Source organism: Bos indicus, chromosome 6 (assembly GCF_029378745.1).
Source record: "Bos indicus isolate NIAB-ARS_2022 breed Sahiwal x Tharparkar chromosome 6, NIAB-ARS_B.indTharparkar_mat_pri_1.0, whole genome shotgun sequence".
Lineage (NCBI taxonomy): Eukaryota > Metazoa > Chordata > Mammalia > Artiodactyla > Bovidae > Bos > Bos indicus.
Genome location: NC_091765.1, coordinates 42,742,275 through 42,760,923, shown reverse-complemented (window position 1 = coordinate 42,760,923; position 18,649 = coordinate 42,742,275). Strand labels below are relative to the sequence as shown.

At 39.3% G+C, this 18,649-nt stretch overlaps 1 protein-coding gene across 4 annotated transcripts in view; it reads left to right on the top strand.

The window, feature by feature from the left end:
- ADGRA3 (adhesion G protein-coupled receptor A3) overlaps positions 1-18,649 on the top strand; it is a 132,498-nt gene that overhangs the window by 76,767 nt on the left and 37,082 nt on the right. For all 4 annotated transcript variants that reach the window (XM_070791228.1, XM_070791227.1, XM_070791230.1 and 1 more), the window contains 2 exons: positions 8,434-8,595; positions 11,343-11,546. In XM_070791228.1, the coding sequence (XP_070647329.1) occupies positions 8,434-8,595; positions 11,343-11,546 (366 nt within the window). The remainder of the gene's footprint in view (positions 1-8,433; positions 8,596-11,342; positions 11,547-18,649) is intronic.

Below are 18,649 nucleotides of genomic sequence, written 5' to 3'. Positions count from 1 at the left end.
TCTGTTATAGATGCACAACATGCAGTTGCAGTTCAGTCGCTCAGTCGTGTCCTATTCTTTGCAACCCCGAGGACTGCACCATGCCAGGCTTCCCTGTCTATCACCAGCTCCTGGACCTTGCTCAGACTCATGTCCATCAAGTCAGTTATGCCATCCACACATCTCATCCTCTGTCGTCCCCTTCTTCTCTTGCCTTCAATCTTTCCCAGCATCAGAGTCTTTTCCAGTGAGTCAGTTCTTTGCATCAGGTGGCCAGGTGGCCAACATATTGGAGCTTCAATTCAACATTAATCCTTCCAATGAATATTCAGGAACAATTTCCTATATGAGACTGGTTTGATCTTCTTGCAGTTCAAGGGACTCAAAAGAGTCCTCTCCAACACCACAGTTTAAAAGCATCAATTCTTTGGGACTCAGTTTTCTTTATGTCCAACTCTCACATCCATACATGACTACTGGAAAAACCATAGCTTTGACTATACGGACCTTTGTTGTATATATATAACATAGCCGTTCACAATTTCTTTTTTTTAATTTATTTATTTTAATTGGAGGATAATTACTTTACAATATTGTGATGATTTTTGCCATATATCAACATAAATCAGCCATAGGCATACACGTGTCTGCTCTGAAAAGTAACATTCTTATGATCTCAGAAGCTAAGAGAGAAGTCCTTTAAAAAAAATACCACCAGACTGCTTTAGTTACTTATCTAAAAACTTACTTTGAAGGAGATTGTTGTCACTTTCACTGGCTGACATAGAAGGTGAAATTTTAACTATCTTTGGAAACAAATGATGGCAACCTATTAAGTATAAATAGAAAAAACAGGAAATTATTCAGGATTGAACAATTGAGATATAAATGTAAGATTACCTTTGATGCAGTGACAGACATTTGATTCTTTGGAAGCTTAAAATTGCAGGCCAGAGCTTTCCCGGTTTATTGCTATGTTAAGAAGAAATCATAAGGCTTAAGGGCTCCATTTTAAGTTAATTAACACTGCATAAAATTATGCTAAGGTATCTTAAAATGCATATAGCATAATTGGGCAATTAAATTGATTTTTGTATTATATCCAGAAAGTTGTTGTGCTGTGGATTTTTTCATAAACAACCTGGGATTGAGTCTAGCCAACACAAGCTGGTACTCTTGTTGTCTTAGGGTGGGTGCTGAAAACTATCAAACCGCCAGATCTAAATGAGGTATTTACTGGGGTCTTTTAAAAAGAGCCGAAGGTTCTCTGTCAGATAGTGCGTGTTCCATATTTACTGTAGTGATTTCTCTTATGGAAACAAGCATATATCCATTTTAAAAGATGAGAACATCTATGAAGATTAGAGTTAGTTATGTATTATAATTTTCTTACTGTGCTCTAGTCTTAAATATGTAAGGCATGCACCTCACATTTTTATGTATAGAATTTTTAAAATTCTTTCATTTATTTACTTTAAGGTATAATCACATCTGTACTGGCGAGTTTCTTTTTTATTTTCAATATTTTTAATGTTTTTTTCCTTGATCTTACTTGTCAGACTTCCTGATACTGTTTATATTTTCAAAGACCCAGCCTCTGGCTTTTTGATCCTTCTGAGAACATGGTTTCTCAAACTTGCATGGGGCCCACGATTGGTACCAGGTTCCGGGTGTGGGAAGCCTGAGGATTCGTATTTCCTCTAAATTCCAGGTGATACTGGGCAACGTCTTTGGCACAGGCTTTGAGCACCTCTGTGAAGTGAAGTGAAGTGAAAGTCCCTCAGTCGTGTCTGACTCTTTGCAACCCCATGGACTGTAGTCCATGGAATTCTCCAGGCCAGAATACTGGAGTGGGTAGCCTTTCCGTTCTCCAGGGGATCTTCCCAACCCAGGGATTGAACCCAGGTCTCCCACATTGAGGACCACTGTAGTATATTTCTTTTCTATTCTTACCTCTTTTTAAAAAAATGTTCTCTTTGGGTTTAACTTTTTAAAAACTTTTCAGACACTTTTTTTTTTATTAGAAAATTCCTAAAATGTAGGAGAAGGAATATTACTATTAACACTCTTGTTTTACCTTTCACTGAATTTCGACAGTTTTCGGCACTTATCAGTCTTGCTTCATCTCTCCTGTCCACGCTTTTTATGTTTTCTGCCCCTCCTTCCTTCTCTCTTCCCCTCTCCCTGTGTCTCTGTGTGTCTCTGTCTTACTCTGTGTCTTTCTGTCTTTCAATGCCGGAACATTTAAGAGCACATTTTAGGTGTCATATTTCATCCATAATTTTTTTTTTTAAATTGTAAGGAACTTTAAAATAGAACCATGATATGGTTATTATATCACCCAAATGAACTCAAGTCCTTAATATTATAAAATATCTAATCCGTGTTGTTTTCCTTGATTATGATTTTTCTTTAAATGTGGACCTTGTGTCTGGTTTCCTTATGAAATTCATTCATATAATTTTCTAGTTGGTTTTGTGGGATTTTCTAGACAGACGGTTTTGTCCATAGACAGTAGATAACAGTTGGTTTGTCTGTTTCCGTATAAAACACATCCTGTTTTTCTGGTTATACGTCGGTGAGGACCTCCAGAACTATGCTGATGCGTGTTGGTGACAAGTGGTCTTCATGAGAATGGTATGATGTGTCATTATTATGACATGATATATGGTATGATGTGATACTTATGTGCTTCTGCTAGGTGCTGGGGGGCTATATCAGTGTTAGGGGGTCACATTGGAAGTAGTTCTCAGCTTGAGGTTTCTCAGACCACAGAAAAAATGAGAACTCTGTTCTCAGTCCTGTGTGAAGGTCGACTTGTGTTGACAGATGGACAGGGAAGAGATTTTTTTACCTCTTTCCTAGCTTGTGCCAAAGTCAAGATGGGCAAGTTTCAAGTTTCCTTGCGATTCCCTTCCTTCCAGAAGGCTGGTTTAATGCTGCTTGGCCCTGACCCTGCTGGTGTTCCCTTTGGCTTATCAGCTTTATGCTGTGGTTTTCTCCTGTTGGCCTGTGTTGGCAGGGCCTGGGTCTTACATGGAAGTCAGAGCATAGTCTGTGGTCAGCTGAGCTCAGCCGCAGAGCGCTTCGGATTCCTGTTGTTTTGCTGTTGGCCTCTCGTGGAGCCTTTGTTTTCTGAATGGTCAGTGGTGCATTTAAAAGGTCACTTTTTTTCCTTTACCATTTTTCACTTTTATCAGGAGAATTGTCCATAGTACTTAGTCCTCCATGCTTCCAGAAAGGGAGATGCATGTACAGTTTTGTCATCGGAAAAACAAGATCTGCTTCCAGTGGGAGAGTTGGAGGGATCGTACAAGTTAAGCCTTGCCATTTGTTGTGAAGGTATGGCTGAGGATGTTGAGCATTTCACTTGGTATCTCTTTAATAGTGTTCTTCACGTGTTCTAAGAATTTTCTTTATGAAAGTGACTGTCTACTTGGAGGAAATATTCTCCTTTTCATTAATAATTGAACGGTTATCTTCACTGCCTTGACTAGAAACACGTCAAGAATCAGTTTTTCCCCAGTCCCATTAACTCTGCCATTGATGTGTATTTTAACTTGAGTCTTTTTTTAAGCCTGTGTTTCCCACCAGGACTTCCCTGGTGGCTCAGACAGTCAAGAATCTGCCTACAATGCAGGAGACTGTGGGTGTATCCCTGGGTTGTGAAGATTCCCTAAAGGAAGGAAATGGCAACCCACTCCAGTATTCTTGCCTAGAGAATTCTGTGGACAGAGGAGCCTGGCAGGCTACAGTTTGTGGGGTTGCAAAGAGTTGGACATGACTGAGTGACTTAACACACTTTCTCACTCTCTATGTATGTTTTAATTTAAAAAGAATTATCTTTTAAACATTGTTAGGCTATTTCAGATACTTTCTATAAGGCAAGAGAGAATAAATGCAACTTTTATTCCCTGTGACATTGTTTTCAATCTTTTCCCCTTCCCACTTGTTTTCCCATTGCCATCCTCTTTATTTTTGTACCAGAGTGACATCAGAGCTTTCATCTGATGACCATCACATTTGGACCTTTCGAACACTGACTACTTACCAAGCTGAGCAGCGTTCAGTTGGGGTCCCCAGGCCCTCAGGATGCTGAAGTTAGTTGGTTTGTGGGATTTTCTAGACAGACGGTTTTGTCCATAGACAGTAGATAACAGTTGGTTATGCCATAAACACATTCTTAAAAATTTACTTTCATAACAGAGCAATTCCTTCATTAAAGTAATCAGGGCATATAGCATACTTTGAGATGGGAATGATATCAATACAGCTATTTATAATTAGGAAAAACCATGAAGTTTACTTGAACTAAAATAATGACATCAACTGAGTTATTATTTAGTTGAGTTTGAACTGTGTGTCAGTTCTGGACTTTTCATCTCCATCTCAGCTGTCCCCAGACAACTTCTCAGCATACTGCCCTGTGGTATATGTGTCTCTAATTTTTGCTTCTCTGGTTATTAGAATTGCTGAGGTACCCTCTGCTGACTTTGTGCTTGAAACAAGAATGTGGGAAGGGGCCTAGATTTCTTGGCTTTTCTCAAAAACTATATGAATTGCTTAATGAAGATATTTGCCTTCTGTTCTCTCTCTCTCTGTCTTTCTTAAAGACAGTTTTCATAGGGTTCTTGGTCTCATTTTGCAAATGGGCAAACAGAGACTTGGAGAGGATAAATAATTTGCTATGGACATTTAACTTGTAAGGGATGGTTGAACTCTTAACCCAGGAGAACTTAAGTCCAAGGCACATAAGCATACTCGCTGCAGTGTTATTTTATTCTCCTGTTACATTAAAATCAAATACATCAAGTTGAGTTTATGTGTTGTGTGTTATGTGAACCAACATCAGAAATTCATGAAATTTACAGGTGATTTTAATCTAGTTTTGCCCGGGATTGCAAACATAAATATTGAAAAGAGCATGAAATATTCTGCCTCTTACCACAGATGACATTTAATGGTTTCATTGTTGTTAATGTGGCATTTTCATTTCTCTCCCCTTTTATCTTGGATGAAGTGCGTTCACAGTGTTTTCGTTTGATCCTCGCCCTGTGGTATGACAGATGGCAGAGCAGGTGCATGACTCCTCCGACCCTTCCGTGGCTGGCGTGGCCTTCAGGGAATGCGGTCGAAGAGAAATACGGTGCTTCCCCGCACATTGGTCACGGTTATTAAACTGTACCTGTGTGTCACATTTCAGGGATGCTTTTTTAATCCGGTGTAATTTTTCATGTACTGTTATTCTTTTTGTGTCCTTTTTTGCCACCATGAAGGATTCAGAACTACTTCCATAACCAAGCTCCAGAAGCATGTAGTGTTTCATGATTGCTTGCTATAGGGGATATTTTGGCTACAAAACTGTTTCTTTAATTCATAGCCTTTTATAATGAAATAATGGGGAAAAAAAAGCTTATCCTCAGCTAAGGCAACCACTTTTATTAGCTCTATACTTTCTTACAGATACTACTACTACTTCTTTTTTTTTGTTGTTTTACAGTTATTGACACATGTCAAATTCCTTGGCTGGCATTATCTAGTGACCCATGGCTGTAGTTCCTTGATTAAAAAATAAACAGCTTTTCAAAAGAGATGATGTATCAGTTAGGTCTCATGTTAGAGTTTCATAAAGCCCATACATGTAGAACTTGTAAAGAAATTTCCAAGCTAGTTGTAAAATTGCTGATTTTTTTGAATACTTCATAAATATTTGAGGAGGGCCTTGGAGGAGAATTGGTATTTTCTTGTATTTGATCTTTTAAATTTTTACAGGCAATGGCCATTTCTTTTCTGATAGCTATAGAACATATCATACAGTGTCATCTCTTATTTATTTTTGTATACAGTTTTGAAAATACAAATTTGAAAGGTAAGAATAAGAGGTAAAAATGTAACCAAATTCTCTAGCTTCTCTGAATTGCCATTAAGAGGTGGTAGTTATTATTCCAGTTGCTGTATAAGTGGCTGATACACAAATGCAGGCGTCACCACCCATCTTCATAACTCCAGAAATAAGCACTTCTGTTAAAGTGAAATTTACCCCCATACCTATTGTTTTTAGGAATATATTATGAGGTGCTGGTGTTTTCATGAAAGTGAAAAGAAAGTGAAGTCGCTCAGTTGTGTCTGACTCTTTGTGACCCTGTGGACTGTAGCCTACCAGGTTTCTCCGTCCATGGGATTTTCCAGGCAAGAATACTCAAGTGGTTTGCCATTTCCTTCTCCAGGAGATCTTCCTGAACCAAGGATTGAACCCGGTCTCCTACATTGTAGGAAGACGCTTTACCATCTGAGCCACAGGGAAGTCTGGTGTTTTCATAAATTGTATCAAATGAACAGACTCAGGATTCTACATAGTTTGATTATAGGTTCTTCTTCATTCTTTGTCAGTTGATCTTGTTCATGTCTTGGGTTTGAATGAGTTGCCTCTTGAGAGAATATGTGAGTCCATTAAAATTGGGTTTTGCGGTTAAATTCCATTACTATCTGTCATTTATTACTCTGTTTATTTCATCTCTTGCAGGTATCACAACCTAGTCACTTAAAAAAAATGTATTTAGTTGCTTGTTATATATTTTCTTGATAGATACAAACTCCAAAATATATCTTCTATGTTTCTCTCACTGCTGTATCTCCATTGCTTGGGGATAGTGTCTGGCTCACCTTGGTCCTCAATAAATATTTAGTCAGGGAGTGAATGGGTATTATATAGCTGTTGGCTTTTATACGAGGAGTTACTCTAATGAATGAGTATGAATATAAGTAGGACATTGGGGGCTGTCCCTGCCCCCAAGATGTTTATACTGGAATTAAAATAAGGACAGAATTGTGACACATGATGGTAACGGCAGTATGAAGTCAATTAACTGTATTTGAGTTGGATAAGATGATGGGGCTTTACGGAGGAGATAGAGGCAGTTTTGCTGGGTACATTGTTCCTCTTTATATATGAACATGTAGACTTTAAAAATGTACCCCTCTTAACACTTCTAGAGCCTGTCATTCTCAGAAAGACTTATTTTGGGATGGAAATGGAAAAAAAAAGGGAGCAGTAAAATTAGAGCTGTGTTTTGAATGCCTGCCATGTGCAAGGCATAGTTTGAGGAGCCTTATAGTTATTAGTGGAGCTTAATCTTCACAACATTCAGAAAAGACAGGATGGTTATTATCCTTGTTTCACAAATAAAGGAAGGTACGGGAGGTGCCAGCCCTGCTCCATGGCTCGGGGGTGGAATCCGGTAGATTTCCGCAGGCTTGTCTTCTTCCTGAAAAGAAGCATGGGTGGAAAGGACTGATCTTTTTCCAGACCCACCTCAGCCCTCATAATTACACACCCTGGGAAGAGTATTGGAGACAGAACAGGGTTGAAAAGCTCAGCTGGACTCTTCTGGGGTGATGAAAAGACATCTGCTGAAATGGCCTTGGCAGTCTGGCTTGGCTTTGGGGCGTTTGAGGCTTTTTTCTTGGTTAGAGGACCTGCCAGCTTGTCAGCCCTCCAGTGCTACCTCCAGAATGCTTGTGTGCTCTAGCTCTTGTGAATGGTTTGCTCAATAGTAGACCCTCCTGGCAACAGGCTTTCTCCTTATCCTGGACTGTTCAGTGCACTTTTCTGAAATGAGACATACAAGTCACCAGCAACGACAGCCCATTGATATTTCACTGGTGTTGCCTGACAGATGTTTACATCTGTAAGTTACGGACTGACCTAATGAAAATAATTCAGGAAATGAAACAAACAAGCAGTGGAAAAGTGGACACTTATTGGGATTCATTTGTTTTTTTGACCATGTAAATCTAAAAGCATCCCTTGAGTTGGGAGACAGGGAAGAAGCAGCTTGTTCAAGATAAAGATAAAGGGAACCGTGTGTGCACAGACTCACGTGATGGCCCAGCGCATACAGAGAACTCACAGTAGTTGGACATACCTAGGGTTTTAAACATGACAGGATGCTAAAGAGGTCACCAGTATGTTCTTTAATTTTTAATTAAATTTAACTGAAGTATAGTTGATTTAATGTTGTGCCAGATACTTCTTGATCGTATTAAGTAATACTTATGCAAAAAGAAGATAAGTGTTTTTCCAGAGTGGAGATCTGTTTATTCTGAGAATCATGTAATTTTCTTCCCCTTGATTAATATAAATGCCTTTCTCCCCCGACTCCCTGACTGCACCCCCCAACCTATCAGTTTAAGTACTACATGTCACTCTTTTCCCTGATGATTTGGTGGTTACGTGAATACACTGTTTTGAGCTAAATGTTACCAAATGGTTATAATGACTGTGCTCTTCCTATCTGAAGATGCCTTAATGAGAAATGAGTCAAGTGCCTGTTGGGTTTTCCTGTGGAAATTTAGACTGAATGCCCAGCTTAGTGTCTCATTAGGATTTTGATGATGTAAAGCCTCCTGTGTGGGCTTTAAAGATCTTCCTTTTCTCTCCTGCATGCCTGCTAGCTTGGCGATGTGATGGTTGACATTGCAAGTAACATCATGTTGGCTGATGAACGCGTCCTGGGGCTGGCGCAGAGGGAGGCCAAAGCCTGCAGTAGAATCGTTCAGTGTCTGCAGCGCATCGCCACATACCGACTGGCAAACGGAGCTCATGTTTATTCAACAGTAAGTGTCACGTTATCCTAGATTTCTAAGGAAAAGGTTCATTGAAAGCAGCTCTAACCTCAAAATAGATAGGTCTCATCGCCATTATGGGGTGAGTATTTTGTCACTGCTGATTATTACAGAATTTACTGTTCTCAGACATTTAAAAAGACAGTTTTGCTTCTGAATAGTCTGTTTTCTTGGTAACTGGGCTTAATTTGTAATTTGAACAGTTACCACCATCTCATCCTCTGAAACTTTCCACAACACAAATAAGAACACCATAGCCTTGCCCTCCTGCCACATGCCCGTCGTGCATCCTAGCTGATATTGTCTTCTGAGCCCTGAAGGATGTTTTGAGACAGTGCTTGATTGCTTGCCCAGGTTTCAATTTTAAAAGGGAGCTAGGATTCCCCCAACTCTTGTGAACCTATTGACATTTTTCAGTCAGTTCCACTTTGGGGGAAGTGAGTGATTTATATGTAATAACCACTCTTGGGCTTCCCTGGTGGCTCAGTGGTAAAGAATCCGTCTGCCAGTGCAGGAGATGCGGGTTCGATCTCTGGGTTGGGAAGATCCCCTGGAGAAGGAAGTGGCAATCCACTCTAGTATTTTTGCCTGGGAAATCCCGTGGACAGAGCACCCTGGCGGGCTACAGTCCAGAGGGTTATAAAAGACTTGGACACAATTTAGTGACTAACCAACAGCAATGATCACTGTGTTAAATAATCTTAAATTTTGTTTGGGTAGAGTTTCTTGGTGTACTGCTTGCTTTTTTTGTTCTAAAATGTAGATATGATAAATGTGGGAACTATGATAAATAATGCTTTATTTTATTCTTTTAGCAGTCATATTCTGCTCTGGCCCATGATCTTCATTTTCTAACTATTTTAGTGGGTTCGTTGAATGTTTTCTACTTCCTCCTGTGATTTTATACAATTCAAAATTACTGTCTTTAACTGATGGAACCTTTTTGATGAGACCGTGTTTTATTGATCCTTTTGTTCACTTAAGTTTAGTATTACTTTCTTAAATAATAAACAGAATGGAGGCCTAGACTGGCTCCTGTCAGGACAACATAGTTTAGGGTAGGTGCTCTCTATGACCTTACTTGAAATGAGCTTGCCAGTTTGGGGGCCACACTTGGTCCTCCCAGATCATTTAAACCCATTTCCATCCTATGCTTCAGCCTTGCTTATTACTCAGCACAAAGAGCTTCCTTCATTCTCCTGAGAACCCACAGGTATAATAGAGGGTGTAGGGGGTATTTGTACACCACTTCAAAGTATAAAAAGTTCCTGAGAAACAATATATCTACTTAGGACATGGCTTCAAGGGCACTTCAAAATGGCAGTTTTCTTTCAACTGAGGTTTTACATGTTTATCATAATTATAATGTGTCTTTGATTAATAAAAAATTTCAAATACAATTTGCTGGTAAGTATGATTGAATTTAGTACGATTTTTCACACTGTGTCATCTCTGGGGCAAAACTAAATGCAAAGATTTCTTACTCTTAAAAATTTGGGGAACCACCAGATATATTCTACTATATATATGGTACTTGAAAAAATTCTACCTTCTTATATTTAAAAATTTTAATCTTCCTGATAGATTCTGGACACCTTACATGAAGGTCCAATATTAAAAAAAAAAAATGTTTAAAGGAGAACTTTGTCCACATGTGGCACTTAGAATGGTGCCCTGCTTCCATAGTAAACGTAGAATTTACCATCCTTAAAGGAAGGAGTTTACCGCACATCCTGTCATCTTGCTGGATGTGAAAGAAACCGGTCAGCCTGTCACTTCTTATGTTAGCTCTGTCGTGGTTCTAACATGCGGGAGTGGTGCCAGAAACTCCTGGACATGGGTGGTTGGTTGTTTGTATCGGCAGACCGTGGGTTTTGATAGACTCGCAAGTTCAGTCACACTCTTGCATTGCTTAACATTGTGAGGACAGGTGCCATCTTTTTCAGGTGACTTTTCTGGCCTAATTCTCCCTTCAGAATCTGTTCATTTATTTCTATTTGGACTAGCACCTCCCTTCCTTTTCTGAAGAAAACTTTGCCATGAGTCTGTGTAAAGATTTTATTGGTGAAACTTAATGCTAAGTGTTGATGTTCCTGTGAAAGGAAGAAGTGTAAAGATGTTATGAAGCGTTGAATAAGGCAGCTTTTAAGTGTACTAAGATCATTATGACTTCCCTGGTGGCTCAGACGGTAAAGCGTCTGTCTACAATGCAGGAGACCCGGGTTCGATCCCTGGGTTGGGAAGATCCCCTGGAGAAGGAAATGGCAATCCACTCCAGGACTATTGCCTGGAAAATCCCATGGACAGAGGAGCCTGGTAGGCTACATCCCATGGGGTCCCAAAGAGTCAGACACGACTGAGCGACTTCACTTTCACTAAGATCATTAAGGGGGTCCACTGATTTCTCCAGCTGTTTTTTTTAATCAGGATACTTCCATTTTCAACTTATAGATTCCTGCAACTACTCTTCAAATTATTAATTGACTTCTCATTTATATCTGATCTTCCATACTTCATGACTGTTTTCCTCTTCGTGGGTATCTTGCTATTTTAGGACATCCTTCTGTAGTTGGCATCTTTTTTGATTCTGCCAGTTATCTACACAATGTCTTTGTTTAGTAAGAGCTCAAGCTTTGTCTTCTAGCTTATGTAGTATTTTGTGTTTTAAACTCTTTGAAAGTGCTTTTTCCCCCTATGTTATAAATCTTTTGTAACTCCTGTTTGATTGACTTTTGAAGTATTCACCCAATATTGCTCTGGAAGCTTATGTCATCAAGGCTACTGGCTTCACTGGGATGACATGTACCGTGTTCCAGAAAGTGGCAGCCACTGACCGGACAGGCCTTTCTGACTATGGGAGGCGAGATCTGGATGGAAACCTGGATAAACAGCTGAGCTTTAAGTGCAACGTTTCGAATACATTTTCAAGTCTGGCTCTGAAGGTACGTTATATTCTGTAGTCATTTAAGACTTTGTAGTTAGATTAGAATACAGTACCTCCATATCCATAGGTTCTGTATCTACAGATTCAACCAAACTGCAGATTGAAAATATCCGATTTAAAAAAATATCCCGAAAAGTTCCAAAAAGCAAAACTTAAATTTGCTACATGCTGGCAGCTATTCGCATAGGATTTACATTATATTTACAGTTATTTGTATAACACTCACAGTAGGTATTTTAAGTAATCTAGACATCATTTAAAGTAAGTATACCAGAGGGTGTGCCTAGGTTATATACAGATATTATGCCATGTTAAATAAGAGACTTGAGCATCTACAGGTTTTGGTATCCGAGAGGATCCTGGAATCAGTCCTTCGAGGGTATGGAGGGTGCTGCACTTAAGTGCTCTGCTTTGCAAAAATAATCTTATGAAAGGTTGTTGGGAGGGAGAAGTGTATTAGAATTGCCTTTGTTCTTGTTTTGAAAGAAATTCAGACCAAGAAGGAACACATCATGGCTTTCATGGGCCTAGGCATTTTTGCCCTCTGGACCCCTTTCTGCATATGAATATATCAAAATTAAATTTTATGACTGGAGTGGTAAAAGCATGAATATATTAGTTACATATTGAGACATTTTCTTTGACTTTAAAGTTCATTTTTATGCTGCTGATTTTAAAGACATGAAGACGTTTCTGTAGACTTCCTAAAAGTATTTGGTGCCTGTGGCTCTGTGCTCCTGGGCCTAATGGGAAAGTCCAGGCATTTAATCAAGCCATCTGTATATCAAGATTTTTTGCACAGAAGTGCACACACATGTGTGTTTGTAAATTGGGGCTCCCCTGGTGGCTCAGATGGTAAAGCATCTTCCTGCAATGTGGGAGACCAGGGTTTGAGCCCTGGGTCAGGAAGATCCTCTGGAGAAGGAAATGGCAACCCACTCCAGTACTCTTGCCTAGAAAATTCCATGGATGGAGGAGCCTGGTAGACTACAGTCCATGGGGCTGCAAAGAATCGGACATGACTGAGCGACTTCACTGCAGCAAGCAAAATTAAAAGCATTTTTATTGGTTTTTAAAATTGGGGGTTTAGGCGTGTTTTATTAAACTACATTGAAGCAAATGTTGGAAGTACAGTTTGACACCCTAATGGAGCTGTGTTTTTTTCATTGAGTTTTGTATGGCTATGTGTAATTGTGTTCTTGGTGGTTTTTAATTACACAGTACTTTTCTTTTTTTATAGTTTGTTTCTTAATTATATTGTAAACAATATTCCATCCATTCCAGTCTTAATGCCTGATAATAATCAAATAGGTCTTAGGTGTCCTGGTACACTGGAAATGCAATGAATATTGAATGAATGAGTGAATGGATAAATGAAGAATTAATATATTTTGTCATACTTGAGTGGTTTAGTCTGATGGTGGGTTAGTCGCTAAATCATGTCCAACTTTTGCAATCCTGTGGATTGGGAACCTGCCAGGCTCCTCTGTCCGTGGGATTCTCCAGACAAGAATACTGGAGTGGGTTTGGAGTCACGCTTTACACTTGTGACCTCCATAAGGACAGCCAGTTTGCCTAATTTAGAAATAATCTTAACTTCTCCCACTGCCCAAGACAGCTATCTCAACTATATCAGAATGTCTAATGATAATATATTCAGAGGAATATTAGCAAGATGTATTTATTACTCTTGACTCTTGGAGAGTGTTTGCACCTAGCAGTGCAACTCCTTAATGTCTGCTCCTTTGCTTAGAGTGTAGTATTGGTAAAAACGTACTGCAAAAGGCATTGAAACAGCATCACACACAGGCCCACGAGAGAGGGGTGTGTGTCATTGAGGAACACTTAAAATTGATGAACCCTTCTATCTTAGATGATCACAGTTGGTAGGAAGGGATTAAAAATGATGAAACTCAACATTTCATCAATTTCACAACCTACCCCTCTGGGTAAGGAGGGTTCTACCTGCTGAAGTAGAAAGCTTTAAATGAACACTCTTAAATTTGTCAATTTCATACTGTTCCATCATTTTAAGATCATCTTGTGGCCAGAAACCAAGGATGCATCACACTATTATTCATGCTTCATAGATGGACATGCTTATACCGAGTGAAAAAGGACCATATCCTTCGTGATACAAAAGTCAGTTAAAAAATTTTGCATTGACAATGCAAAATGCCTTAGCATTTTAACAGAAAACTTTTACATTTTAGACTTTATATTATGGCAGTTTTTACTCTCTTTGCTTGTGCTTTTTTTTTTTTTTTTAATGCCATCAGTGGACTAACTAGACATCCTGAAGATGTCATAATTGATTGTATTGCCCTTGGATGGGAGAACACGCTAGCATATAAAGTTAAACCCTTAAGAAGGCAGTCCTTAGCTGTAGGAGCCTAACTGGAGTTGTTTTCTACATATTTTTTGAATCTCTACTTGTCCTGTCTTTACTCTCTTTATTCCATCACAGCCCAGTTTGGACTTTCATTCTGTATTGCCCATACCATTGTGAGCTTCTGTTTAGTCTCTTGTGTTTCCAGGTTCTTCTTAAAAATCTATGCTTTTCTGAAGCAGGGCACCCAAAACTGGTGCTCTGTGACAACCTGGAGGGATTGGGTGGGGATGGAGGTTGCGGGGGTGGTTTCAGGATATGGGGGGAGACATGTATGCCTATGGCCAATTCATTTTGATGTATATATGACAAAATCCATCAAAATATTATAAAGTAATTATCTTCTAATTAAAATAAATTGATTAAAAAAAATCCATGTTTTTCATACAGGTTGGTCTGCATTCAGCCAATGCATACCAATCCAACCATGGCAGTTAGTAAAATCCTGAAGTGCTTCCTTACCCTTTAGTGAATAGCTGTGCCGTGGCCCCGCACCGCCAGCCACACCCCCCACCCCCGGCCCCCACCCCAACCCCCGTCTCCTGAGTCCCTCCACAGCTGACATTCTGGATACTCTCCAGTGTGTCCACCCTTTAGCAACTGAAGGACCTGCAGAACCAAGGACCTATAGGACCTTCCCCTCTCTTCATACTCTTTGATTGTGAATGTTATCCCTGGATCTGTCCAACATGGAGATGACTCTTGCAGATCCCACGATAAATTCTTCATGTCCTTTAAGGAGGCTGGCTGTCAGTTAACTTAATAATTTGGCATTTATCTGCCCTTGTCTAGTAAAAGAAAACTTCCTTTGTTGTCTTCTTCCAACCACTGACCAATTTTACTTAGGCCAGGCTCATGCTAATTCTTCTACTAGAATCCCTGCTTCTCTACTCCCCTCCCTTCCCCAGCTGCTTGGTTCTGTGATAACACCCAGCAGAAAGACGTAACCTTCGAGAATCCTAACTAATTCCATCTGGTCAATCCTTGCCTCTCCCATCCTCATCTTCATTTCTCTTCCTCACTCTGCTCATCTCTCTGTCATCGCATGTTACACACAGGGGCCCGATGGGCTTCTTATTCCTGCACTGGACTGAGGGTTGCTTGAGGTCAGAGCTGCTCTTTACGTCATTGATGAACTCCAGTGCTGGCCCTCGGTCGTTCAACCATTTGGAGATTGAATTACCTGTGGTGTGACTCTTTCAGCACCTGATCTAAAATTTTTCTTTACCAAATGCTTCCTTCCACTGTTGGTACCATAAGTCAGATTTGTTAGCATCACAAAATATTGCCTATTTTTTGTTAAATATTAAGAGCTTTTAGTAACTGTTGGTGTTTTGAATTCAATTGTTAATGTAGCCAGAAGGAATTAGTTCTTTAAAATTTTCTTGGCAGGAATTTGGAAATCAGGTTTTCTTTATGTATCTCACGTTTCTGTTGTCCCATCGAGGGCTTTAGCCCAAATAAAGTTTTCATTTCCAAGGCAGTTGTGTACATCTTCACGCTTCCTTCCTTCACATGTGCCCCTTTTCATGCCCTCAGTCACCCCCCTGCTCAGGGAAATCCCTGTTACTCTCTTCTAAGAACCAGCTCAGACGGCAGCTTCCTTTTTTTCCTCAGACAGAATTCATTGTGGCCATTAGTTTGTAGTGCTTTGTTCATTGTCTGGAATAAATAGAAGCTGATATGCTGGTGAGTTGAGTTAGAAGCTAGAAGATATGGCTACTAAAATGTGTTCATGTTCTGCTCCTCGACTTAAAAGCTGTGCAAACTTGGGCAAGTACCTTAACTTCTCTGAATGTCAGTTCCTTTCTCTTACATAGGAATCATGAAGTGGTGTTAAACTCAAAAGGTTATTGAGAGGGTTTAATGAGGCAAATACGTAGACACACACAGCAGTGTGTGTACAGGTCTAGCACTTAATAAACGTTAAGCTTGTATTGTTGTATTATTGTTGTTGTCTCTTCCTTGCTAAATTTTGAATATTTGAGGTCAGGGACCATGGCTTATTTCATTGTTTATCTCCAGATTCTGCACAGCGCCATGAGTAGAGGAATGAAACATCTAATAAACATCATTGAATAAAAATTAACGGCCAAACTTAATTAGTGAAGTCAGTTAAAAAAATTCTAAAGGCAAGCATAATCCTTGTTAATCTTCAGTAGTGAGATAATCAAAAGATAGAATGCAGTTAATAACTAATTATACATAAGAAAATAATTAGGATGTATCTGAACACCTATCTGTTTAAAATCCAGTGAATAGATAGTCAAGAAAACTTGAACAAATTACTGTTTCAGTCAGCTAGCTCTTTGACTCATTCTAATTTTATTGTTAAAATTCTAGAGACTTAAACAAAATTAGGATTTCAAAAAATTTTAATTTCTCAATTACGTAGTTTTTGGAGTCCAGATTTCACAAGGAATGATAAAATCTAATGGAAATATTTGAGTTAACCTCCCTTAAGATACTTAACCATGTTCTTCGTAGTGTCATTCTAAATAAGCAAAAATGCATGCAAATAAATTCATGATAAGAGCTCAGTGATGACATTAATTTCATGTGTGTTTATAGTTTGTCAGTTTTGATTATTTAAAACTAATTCTGAACTGTGAAAGTCAGAACGTGAGGTTGTAGATGATTGTTGGTAAGTCAATTACTTCAAGGCATTTTCTCTCCCCAGCCTTCAGATAACACCTGCTACCCTGCAACAGTACAAGCAGATCTTTGAAATATTGTAGGTTCGATTCCAGATCATTGCAGTAAAACAAATATTGTAATAAAGTGAGTTACATGAGTTTGTGGTTTCCCAGTGCATATAAAAGTTACATTTACACTATACTGTGGTCTATTAAATGTGTGATTGATTATGCCTAAAAAATAGTGTTGTTCTTCAGTTGCTTAGTCCTGTCTATTTCTTTGCGACACTATGGACTACAGCATGTCAGGGTCCTCTGTCCTCCCCTGTCTCCTGGAGTTTACTCATATTCTTACCCTTAAGTCAGTGATGCTGTCTAATCATCTCATCTTCTGTCGCCCCCTTCTTTTGTCTTCAGTCCTTTCCAGCAGCAGGGACTTTTCCACTGAGTCGGCTCTTTGCATCAGGTGGCCAAAGTATTGGAGCTTCAGCATCAGCCCTTCCAAAGAATATTCAGGGTTGATTTTATTTAGGATTGATTGGTTTGAGCTCCTTGCAGGGCAAGGGACTCTCAGGAGTCTTCTCCAAAACCATAGTTCAAAAGCCTCAATTCTTTGGCGCCCAGGCTTCTCTGTGGTCCAACTCTCACATCCATACATGACTGCTGAAAAAACTATAGCTTTGACTATACAGACCTTTCTTGGTAAAGTGTCTCTGCTTTTTTTTTTAATACGCTGTCTAGGTTTGTCATAGATTTCCTTTCAAGGAGCAAGCGTCTTAATTTCATGACTGCAGTCACCATCCACAGTGATTTTGGAACCAAAGAAAATAAAATCGGTCACTGCTTCCACTTTCTCCTCTTCTGTTTGCTATGAAGTGATGAGACCAGAAGCCATGTTCTTAGTTTTTTGAATGTTGAGTTTTAAGCCAGCTTTTTCACTCTCCTCTTTCTCTCTCATTAAGAAACTCTTTGGTTCCTCTTCATTTTCTACCATTAGAGTGGTAGCATCTGCATATCTGAGGTTGTTGATATTTTTCCCAGCAATCTTGATTCCAGCTTGTGATTCATCCAGCCTGCCAATTTTGGATGATGTACTCTGCATAGAAGTTAAATAAGCAGGGTGACAGTATACAGCCTTGACATTCTCCTTTCCCAAGTTTGAACCAGTTCATTGTTCCATGTAAGGTTCTCACTGTTGCTTCTTGACCTGCATACAGGTTTCTCAGGAGACAGGTAAGGTGGTTTGATGTTCTGATCACTTTAAGAATTTTCCATAGTTTGTTGAGATTCACATAATCAAGGCTTTCATGTATTCAGTGAAGCAGAAGTAGATGTTTTTCTAGAATTCCTTTGGTTATTCCATGATCCAGCAGATGTTGGCAATTTGATCTCTGGTTCTTTTTCCTTTTCTAAATCCAGCTTGTATATCTGGAAGTTCTCAATTCATATACTGCTGAAACCTAGCTTGAAGGATTTTGATCACAACCTTACTAGCATGTGAAATGAGCGCAGTTGTACGGTAGTTTGAACAGTCTTTGGCATTGTCCTTCTTTGGGATTTAAATGAAAACTGACTTTTTCCAGTCCTGTGGCCACTGCTGAGTTTTCCAAATTTGCTGGCATATTGAGTGTAGCACTTCCACAGCATCATCTTTTAGGATTTGAAATAGCTCAGTTGGAATTCCATCACCTCCACTAGCTTTATTTATAGTAATGCTTCCTAAGGCCCACTTGACTTCACACTCCAGGATGTCTGCCTATAGGTGAATAACGACGTCATCATGTCTATCTAGGTCATTAAGACCTTTTTTGGACAGTACTTCTGTGTATTCTTGCCACCTCTTCCTAATCTCTTCTACTTTTATTAAGTCCTTATTGTTTCCTTCCTTTATTGTGCCCATCCTTGTATGAAATGTTCCCTTGATACTCCAGTTTTTTTGAAGAGACCTCTAGTCTTTCCCATTCTGTTGTTTTCCTCTGTTTACTTGCATTGTTCATTTAAGAAGGCCTTATCTCTCCCTGCTCTTCTCTGGAACTGTGCATTCAGTTGGATATATCTTTCCCTTTTTCCCTTGCC